Consider the following 9,822-nt stretch of genomic DNA (forward strand, 5'->3'; position numbering starts at 1 on the left):
TTTAGTCAGCCACCAATTGTGCAAGTTCTCCCACTTAAAAAGATGAGAGAGGCCTGTAATTTTCATCATAGGTACACGTCAACTATGACAGACAAAATGAGAAGAAAAAATCCAGAAAATCACATTGTAGGATTTTTAATGAATTTATTTGCAAATTATGGTGGAAAATAAGTATTTGGTCAATTAAATAGTGACTATAGCAGGTGTTGAACCCCTGGTAAATAATCACTAGTCAGATGCTCCAGCCTCAACCCTAGTATACATGCATTTTTAAATATCTAATATTGCGATTAAACAACCTCGGAATAGATAAGACAAGAGTGCGTCTTCCAGCCCACCAATAAATTACATCATGCAACCCTCGCGGTTAGCAAATGTACCTCAACATGCCCCTCGCTTGTGCTAGAAGGCAGAGTGATCGCTGCTGGTTGATGAATCTGACAATGAATGTACTAGGAAAATACGTTTTTCTCGACCAGAGGTGACTAAATTAATGTTCAGGCTTATTGATAATCGTTATAGTAATGAAGTATAATTTCAAAACATGAGCATAAAAACAGCTAATAATAAACATGAATCATCACTATATTATTTCACAGTAATCTGTTAAATGCTTTTCAGTCGTTCCTCTTGCGTTAGCAGTGTGGAAAGGGACAGTAAAAAGCGTGTGCAGGAGTTTTCCTGTGAGGGGGAGTGGTGGTGTATCCAGGGAGAAAACTAAACTGATCTTCTGAAATGTCATTTGTGGTCTTATGCTTCCATCTATTGGAATTATTTAGTAACTGCAGTAGTACTCAATAAAGCATATCCTTACTAAAGTAGGAATTACTCAGAATTGCAAAATATGACATTTTCTAGTTAATTTTACCACTTACGACCATAAAATAACAATTTATAGCATAACAAACAATGAAACTGACATAAACCAAAAGCACCATACATTTAGTTAACTATATATATGTACTATTTATTTAGATGGGTGACATTATCTGCCAAAGTAACACCACTGTAGATAACGATGAGCTCTCCAGTAGGTGAACCAAAACATTTAAAGGCCATTTTCTCAAAATTGAGGTTACAAGTTTATCATCTTTCAAAGCAGAATTACTTTCCCATTGTTCCTCAACTGTAGTGTATGATATACCTTTTTCTAGCTGAGTCTCTACTTTTATCTAATGTAAAAAACACAATTTCACACTTTAGAAGGTTTAATAATTGATTTAAGCAATAAAAGCTAATTGACCAACATTTCTGAAAATGGATATATAGCGTTTTGGAATGAAACTCTTGTTTCCCCATCTGAGCTCAGAGTAGATGAGAGATGTAATGTTTGTCTCTGTTGTGTTGAAGCTCAATCAAGCAGGAGAGACCAGCCTCCCCTGTACCCAGCTGTGTGTCCATGAAGAGTGACAAGTCTATGGAACCTCTTATACTGTTTAGAGCGGGAGACTTTTCTAGTGAACAAAGGTAAGAAGAACTCATGGGTCACGGTCAGTGAGTTAAACAACACTGTCTCTAGTCATTTCTCCTCTCCCATTTTACCATTTCTTTTTGTTGTTTTCATAATCCATAGGCTAATCCTTTTTTCCATTTTCATAGTCCTGAAACAATATTAAACTAACACAACATTCCCTCCCAGTGTGTGTGTGTGTGTGTGTGTGTGTGTGTGTGTGTGTGTGTGTGTGTACTCCCTGGATGAGGAGATGTAATCTCATGTTTTGTCCACAGAAACCAACAGGAGAGATCAGAGTCAGAGATTCTCAGTGGTCAGTCTTCCCAGAGTCATCAAACAGACCTGGCCTCCATATTCAGTGTATGTGGTCCTGTTATGTACATTTGTTTTTGTTTACCTCAAGTAAAGTTGATCTGTCAATCATTCATTCATGTGTTAATGAGAAAGCATTTAGTCTCTTGCTTAACTTATTTACTTGATTTATTTCAGTTGCTTGAAGAGAATATTATGACATTTGTGAAGAACGAGCTGAAGATGTTCAAGAGGATTCTTAGTCCAGAACTCCCAGAAGCCTTTGAGAGTCAGAAGCAGGATAAGGAAGTGGTGGATGCTGAAGATGAGAAGCAGGAGAGCAGTGCCAGAGAGGGCGCTCTGAAGATCACACTGCACGTCCTGAGGAAAATGAACCAGAAGGAGCTTGCTGACACACTGGAGAAAAGTAAGAGCTGTCTACCTCATGTTGAATGCTTTTTTAGAACATTTAAAAGCTGTAGCTAAAGTACAGCTAAAGTAGCTGTGTAACTCAATGATATTGTAGCAGCCTTAACACAACACCTAGTGACCTCATCAAGTAGCAGCAGGGATGTGTTGTGTTGATTAATTTAGACGAGAGAGAGAGAGAGAGAGAGAGAGAGAGAGAGAGAGAGAGAGAGAGAGAGAGAGAGAGAGAGAGAGAGAGAATCAGTCACACCAGTCTGTAATGCATTATGAAAACATTTACAGATTTATACAGACAGTTAAGAGAAGAAATTATTACAATTTAAACTTTATAAAACATTCTTACAATAGTGTAGCCATTGTGTCACGGTTTCGGCCGAGGCTGCTCCTCCTCCTGGTTCGGGCAGGCATCGGCGGTCGTCGTCCCCGGAGTACTAGCTGCCACCGATCTATGTTTCATGTTCGTTTGGTTTGGTCTTGATGTTGTACACCTGTGTCTAGTTATTCCTCATTAGTGTTCTATTTAAGTCTCGTTGGGTGTGTCTGTGTTTGTGTGTGATTGTTCCTGTCGTATTGTTTGCTTGTCGATTTCCTTATTCGCTCGGTTGAGCTGTACTCCACTGTGTTGGAGCATTTTACGCACCTGTGTAGTGCGCCTTTTGTTTTGTCGCCTACGTGCGTAGTTTCGCCTTTCGGGCAAGTTTGTTCTGTTTTCCTTGTTGGATATTCCACTAAAGTCTTTTGGACTATACTTCGGTGTCCTGCGCTTGATTCCACCACTACACCCACCTACAGCATTTATGACAGAATCACACACCATAAGAATGGAATCAGCAGGAGCCGCAGCAGCCCAGGCGACGCTGGAGGACAGGGTCCGTGAACAGAGTGACCAGATCCTGCAGATGAGGTCCGCACTGCAGGAGGTGATCACCACCATCCGAGGCTGGGGGACTCCTACACCGCCATCCTCTCTGCCAGCCCCATCGGGAAGTCAGCCCATTCCCGCTCCGGAACCCAGAGGAGTTCGACTCTCGCTCCCGAGGGCCTACGATGGGACCGCGGCCGGGTGTCAGGGATTCCTTCTCCAGGTGGAGCTTTACCTGGCCACTGTGCACCCGGCGCCCTCGGTACATGAGAGCGTGTCCGCCCTGATCTCCTGCCTTTCCGGGAAGGCGTTGGAATGGGCCAACGCAGAGTGGAGGAGGATCGACGCGAACACCATCACCTACGACGAGTTCTCCCGCCGCTTCAGGGCGGTGTTTGACCATCCCCCGGAGGGGAGAGCGGCGGGGGAGCGTCTGGTCTTCCTCCGGCAGGGGAGGAGGAGTGCCCAGGAGTTCGCCTTAGAATTCCGTACTCTAGCGGCGGATGCAGGGTGGAATGAGCGGGCTCTCATCGATCACTACAGATGTAGTCTACGCGAGGACGTCCGTAGGGAGCTGGCCTGTAGGGCCACCAGCCTCTCGTTCGACCAGTTGGTCGACATGTCCATCAGGCTGGATAACCTGCTAGCTACCCGCGGACGTTCCGAGGGGGGTCCGTCCATTTCACCCTCCAGCGCCTCCGAGCAATGCCCCATGGAGCTCGGGGGCGCTGGCGCTAGAGAGCGGAGGAGGAAGAGCCCGAGGGGGCCTGTCTCCTGCACCAAGTGCGGTCGTGGAGGGCACACTGCAGCCAGGTGCTGGGGAGGGTTCTCCGAGGGAGAGGACAACAGGCCACGCACTGGGGGGGCCTCCCAGGTGAGTAATAATATAATAATAATATGCCATTTAGCAGACGCTTTTATCCAAAGCGACTTACAGTCGTGCGTGCATACATTTTTTGTGTATGGGTGGTCCCGGGGATCGAACCCACTACCTTGGCGTTACATGCGCCGTGCTCTACCAGCTGAGCTACAGAGGAGCAAAACAAAAAATGTGTATGGGTAAGCCCCGCTTACCCAGAGCTTTCTGTTGCGCACTTTTGTATACCTGTTGGTTTTCCACAGGTTGCACCTCATTCCCAGCATAAGGCGCTAGTAGATTCAGGCGCAGCTGGGAATTTTGTTGATCGACAGTTTTGTTTAGAGTTAGGGATCCCTCTCCTACCTGTTGACAAACCTTTTCCCGTACATGCCTTAGATAGCCGCCCGTTGGGGTCGGGGTTGATCAGGGAGGTCACAGCGCCACTTAGGATGTGTGCGCAGGGGGGTCATGAAGAGACTATACAGCTGTATCTGATCGACACTCCTGCGTACCCAGTGGTGCTGGGGATTCCCTGGTTAAGCACCCATAACCCTGCTATTTCGTGGCAACAGAGGGCTCTCGATGGGTGGTCTGCTCAGTGTGAGGGGCGATGTCTGGGTGTTTCCGTGGGGGCGACTTCGGTGGAAAGTCCAAACCAAGTGCCCGCACTGCACATTCCGCCTGAATATGGGGATTTAGCTCTTGTGTTTAGCAAAACTAGGGCGACGCAGTTGCCTCCCCATAGACAGGGGGATTGTGCGATTGATCTCCAGGCAGGAGCAGCGCTCCCACGGAGCCATGTGTATCCTTTGTCTCAAGAGGAGAGGAAAGCTATGGAGACTTACATAGCCGAATCTTTGAGACAGGGATACATTCGGCCTTCCATTTCCCCCGCCTCTTCGAGTTTCTTTTTTGTGAAAAAGAAAGATGGAGGGTTGCGCCCGTGCATTGATTACCGTGGTCTCAATCAGATTACTGTGAAATACAGTTATCCACTCCCTCTGATTGCGACCATGACGGAGTCATTGCATGGGGCGCGGTTTTTCACAAAATTGGATCTCAGGAGCGCGTATAACTTGGTGCGCATTAGGGAGGGCGATGAATGGAAAACGGCGTTTAGTACCACGTCAGGTCATTTCGAGTATCTTGTCATGCCATATGGGTTGATGAATGCTCCATCAGTCTTCCAATCCTTCGTAGATGACATTTTCCGGGATATGCAGGGACAAGGGATGGTCGTGTACATTGATGATATTCTGGTGTACTCGTCTACCCGAGCCGAGCATATAACCCTGGTGCGACGTGTATTGAGGAGGCTGTTGGAGCACGACCTATATGTCAAGGCAGAGAAATGTCTGTTTTTCCAGGAGTCGGTCTCCTTTTTGGGTTATCGGTTGTCCGCGTCAGGGGTGAGAATGGAGGTGGATCGTGTGTCCGCTGTGCGTAATTGGCAAACTCCAACCACTGTAAAAGAGGTGCAGCAGTTCTTGGGCTTTGCGAATTACTACCGGAGGTTGATCCGGGGTTTTGGACAGGTGGCATCTCCCATCACGTCCCTTCTAAAGGGGGGTCCGGTGCGCCTGCAGTGGTCAGCTGATGCGGACAGGGCCTTTGGGAGACTGAAGGACCTGTTTACGTCGGCTCCGGTGCTGGCGTATCCGGATCCCACAATTCCATTTCAGGTTGAGGTGGACGCGTCTGAGGCTGGTATAGGGGCCGTTCTCTCTCAACGGTCCGGCTCGCCACCTAAACTCCGCCCCTGTGCCTTTTACTCCAAAAAGCTCAGCCCGGCGGAGCGTAACTATGACGTTGGGGACAGGGAGCTGTTAGCTGTAGTTCAAGCCCTTAAGGTGTGGAGGCATTGGCTTGAGGGGGCTCAACACCCTTTCCTCATTTTGACTGACCATCGGAACCTGGAGGACATCCGGGCAGCGAGGAGACTGAACCCTCGCCAGGCTCGATGGAGTATGTTTCTCACCAGGTTCGTATTTAAAATCACGTACATCCCTGGGTCCCAGAATGGTAAGGCAGATGCACTGTCCCGGCGGTATGACACGGAGGAGAGGTCCGTTGATCCTACTCCCATACTACCGGAGTCTTGCCTTGTGGCACCGGTGGTGTGGGAGGTCGATGCCGAGATCGAGCGAGCGTTGCGTACCGACCCCAGCCCTCCACAATGTCCTGAGGGTCGGAGGTACGTTCCGCTCGAGATTCGGGATCGACTCATCTACTGGGCTCACACGTCACCCTCCTCTGGACATCCGGGTATTGGCCGGACAGTGCATTGCCTTAGCACTAAATACTGGTGGCCTACTTTGGCTAGGGATGTGAGGGTTTACGTCTCCTCCTGCTCGGTGTGCGCCCAGTGTAAGGCGCCCGACATCTGCCCAGGGGTAAGTTACAGCCCCTACCCGTTCCACAACGATCATGGTCCCACCTCTCGGTGGATTTTGTAACAGACCTTCCCCTCTCTCAGGGGAATACCACCATCCTGGTCGTTGTGGACCGGTTCTCTAAGGCCTGTCGTCTTCTCCCTATGTCGGGTCTTCCTACTGCCCTACAGAACGCTGAGGCCATATTTACCCACGTCTTCCGGTATTACGGGGTCCCCGAGGATATAGTGTCTGATCGAGGCCCTCAGTTTACCTCCCGTGTGTGGAGAGCGTTTATGGAGCGTTTGGGGGTCTCGGTTAGCCTTACCTCGGGGTACCACCCGGAGAGTAACGGGCAGGTAGAACGTGTTAACCAGGATGTGGGTAGGTTTCTGAGGTCGTATTGCCAGGACCGGCCTGAGGAGTGGGCGCGTTACATTCCCTGGGCCGAGATGGCCCAGAACTCTCTCCGCCACTCCTCTACTAACCTAACCCCTTTCCAATGTGTATTGGGTTACCATCCGGTTCTGGCACCATGGCAGCAGAGCCAGATCGAGGCCCCTGCGGTGGATGATTGGATGAGGTGCTCGGAAGAGACGTGGAACGCTGCCCACGTCCACCTGCAGCGGGCCGTCCTTCGTCACAAGGCGAGCGCCGATCTCCACCGCAGTGAGGGGCCGGTGTACGCACCCGGAGATCGAGTCTGGCTCTCTACCAGAAACCTGCCCCTCCGCCTGCCCTGCCGGAAGCTGGGTCGGCGGTTTGTGGGGCCCTTTAAAGTCCTGAGAAGATTGAACGAGGTGTGTTATAGGTTACGTCTACCTGTTGAATATAATAATATTAACCCCTCGTTCCATGTGTCTCTTCTCAGGCCGGTGGTAGCTTGTCCACTCCAGGACAATGAGATAGGAGAGACTCCTCCGCCCCCATTGGACATCGAGGGGGCTCCGGCGTACACCGTTCGGTCCATCTTGGACTCCAGACGCCGGATGGGGGGTCTCCAGTATCTCGTGGAGTGGGAGGGGTACGGCCCGGAGGAGCGGTGCTGGGTGCCGCGGAGGGACATCCTAGACCCATCTCTCCTGTCGGAGTTCCACCGGGACCATCCCGCGCGCCCTGCTCCGCGTCCTCCTGGTCGTCCCCGAGGCCGGGGTCGGCGCACGGCTGGAGCCGCGCGTCAAGGGGGGGGGTACTGTCACGGTTTCGGCCGAGGCTGCTCCTCCTCCTGGTTCGGGCAGGCATCGGCGGTCGTCGTCCCCGGAGTACTAGCTGCCACCTATCTATGTTTCATGTTCGTTTGGTTTGGTCTTGATGTTGTACACCTGTGTCTAGTTAGTCCTCATTAGTGTTCTATTTAAGTCTCGTTGGGTGTGTCTGTGTTTGTGTGTGATTGTTCCTGTCATATTGTTTGCTTGTCGATTTCCTTATTCGCTCGGTTGAGCTTTACTCCACTGTGTTGGAGCATTTTACGCACCTGTGTAGTGCGCCTTTTGTTTTGTCGCCTACGTGCGTAGTTTCGCTTTTCGGGCAAGTTTGTTCTGTTTTCCTTGTTGGATATTCCACTAAAGTCTTTTGGACTATACTTCGGTGTCCTGCGCTTGATTCCACCACTACACCCACCTACAGCATTTATGACACATTGAAACAGACATAATATTAATATCCTCTATTATTTCTTCATTCAGATGAGCTTGCTGTGATTTGCCAACGTGAACTCAAATCTAATCTAAAGAAGAAGTTTCAATGTGTATTTGAGGGGATTGCTAAACAAGGAAACCAAACACTTCTCAATAAGATCTACACAGAGCTCTACATCACAGAGGGTGGAACAGGAGAGGTCAATAATGAACATGAGCTGAGACAGATTGAGACAACAACCAGGAAACAAGCAAGTCCAGAGACTGCAATCAAATGTAACGACATCTTAAAACCCTTAACTGGACAAGACAAACTTATCAGAACTGTGCTGACAAAGGGAGTCGTTGGCATTGGAAAAACAGTCTCTGTGCAGAAGTTCATTCTGGACTGGGCTGAAGGAAAAGCAAATCAGGATGTCCAATTTGTATTTTCATTCCCTTTTCTGGAGCTGAATTTGATGAAAAGGGAAAAACACACTTTGATTGAACTTCTCAATCACTTCTCAATCGAAACCAAAGAATCAAGGATCTCCAACTACGACAAGTACAAAGTCCTGTTCATCTTTGATGGTCTGGATGAGTGCCGACTGCCCCTAGACTTCCAGAAGAACAAGATCTGTTGTGACGTCACAGAGTCAACCTCAGTGGATGTTCTGCTGACAAATCTCATCAAGGGAAATCTGCTTCCCTCTGCTCTCCTCTGGATAACTACCCGACCTGCAGCAGCCAATAAGATCCCTTCAGTGTGTGTTGACCAGGTGACAGAGGTACGAGGGTTCAATGACCCACAGAAGGAGGAGTACTTCAGGAAGAGATTCAGTGATTCAGAGGACCTGGCCAGCAGAATCATCTCACACATAAAGACATCAAGGAGCCTCCACATCATGTGTCACATTCCAGTCTTCTGTTGGATTTCTGCAACAGTCCTTGAACACATGTTGAAACATAAGAGAGAAGAGATGCCCAAGACTCTGACTGAGATGTACTCACACCTTGTGGAGTTTCATACCAAACAGAAGAATGAAAAGTATCTTGGGAAAGAAGAGACAGGTCCACACTGGAATAAAGAGAGCGTTCTGTCACTGGGAAAACTGGCTTTTCAACAGCTTGTGAAGGGCAATCTGATTTTCTATGAAGAAGACCTGAAAGAGGCTGGCATTGATGTCAATGAAGCCTCAGTGTACTCAGGATTGTGCACTCAGCTCTTTAAAGAGGAATGTGTGCTGTACCAGGACAAGGTGTACTGCTTCGTGCATCTGAGCATTCAGGAGTTTCTGGCTGCTGTATATGTGTTCCTCTCATTCATCAACAACAATGAGAATCTAATGGCCGAACCGCAAGTTACTGAAGTTACTTTCTACAAGAGTGCTGTGAATAAAGCCTTACAAAGTGAGACAGGAAACCTGGACCTGTTCCTCCGCTTCCTACTGGGCCTCTCACTGGAGTCCAATCAGAAGCACTTACGAGGTCTACTGACAAAGACAAGAAGCAGCTCACAGAGCCATGAAGAAACAGTCAAGTACATCAAGGAGAAGATCAGGGAGAATCCCTCTCCAGAGAGGTGCATCAATCTGTTCCACTGTCTGAATGAACTGAATGACCATTCTCTAGTGGAGGAGATCCAAAGCTACCTGAGATCAGGAAGTCTCTCAGAAGAAGAACTGTCACCTGCACAGTGGTCAGCTCTGGTCTTTGTGTTGCTGACTTCAGAAAAAGAGCTGGATGTGTTTGACCTGAAGAAATACTCCAGATCAGAGGAAGGTCTTCTGAGGCTGCTGCCAGTGGTCAAAGCCTCCAGAGCTGCTCTGTGAGTACATAAAATGACATTTAAGTACTAATCATCAGGAAGAAATATTCAGTTTAGAGAAATATATGTATTATAATATGTATATAATATATACTGAAAAACATTGAATCAA

At 48.5% G+C, this 9,822-nt stretch overlaps 1 protein-coding gene across 1 annotated transcript; it reads left to right on the top strand.

Moving 5' to 3' along the window:
* Nucleotides 1–4,084: 4,084 nt before the first annotated feature.
* Nucleotides 4,085–9,285, top strand: LOC311116622 (NLR family CARD domain-containing protein 3-like; the record flags this gene model as incomplete). Its single annotated transcript, XM_084191684.1, has 2 exons — nt 4,085–4,094; nt 7,952–9,285. Coding segments are annotated over 2 exons (1,344 nt in total), but the record flags the coding sequence as incomplete, so codon positions are not given.
* Between the last annotated feature and the right edge of the window lie 537 nt (nt 9,286–9,822).

This window comes from Coregonus lavaretus, assembly GCF_964263955.1.
Source record: "Coregonus lavaretus genome assembly, contig: HAP1_SCAFFOLD_228, whole genome shotgun sequence".
NCBI lineage: Eukaryota > Metazoa > Chordata > Actinopteri > Salmoniformes > Salmonidae > Coregonus > Coregonus lavaretus.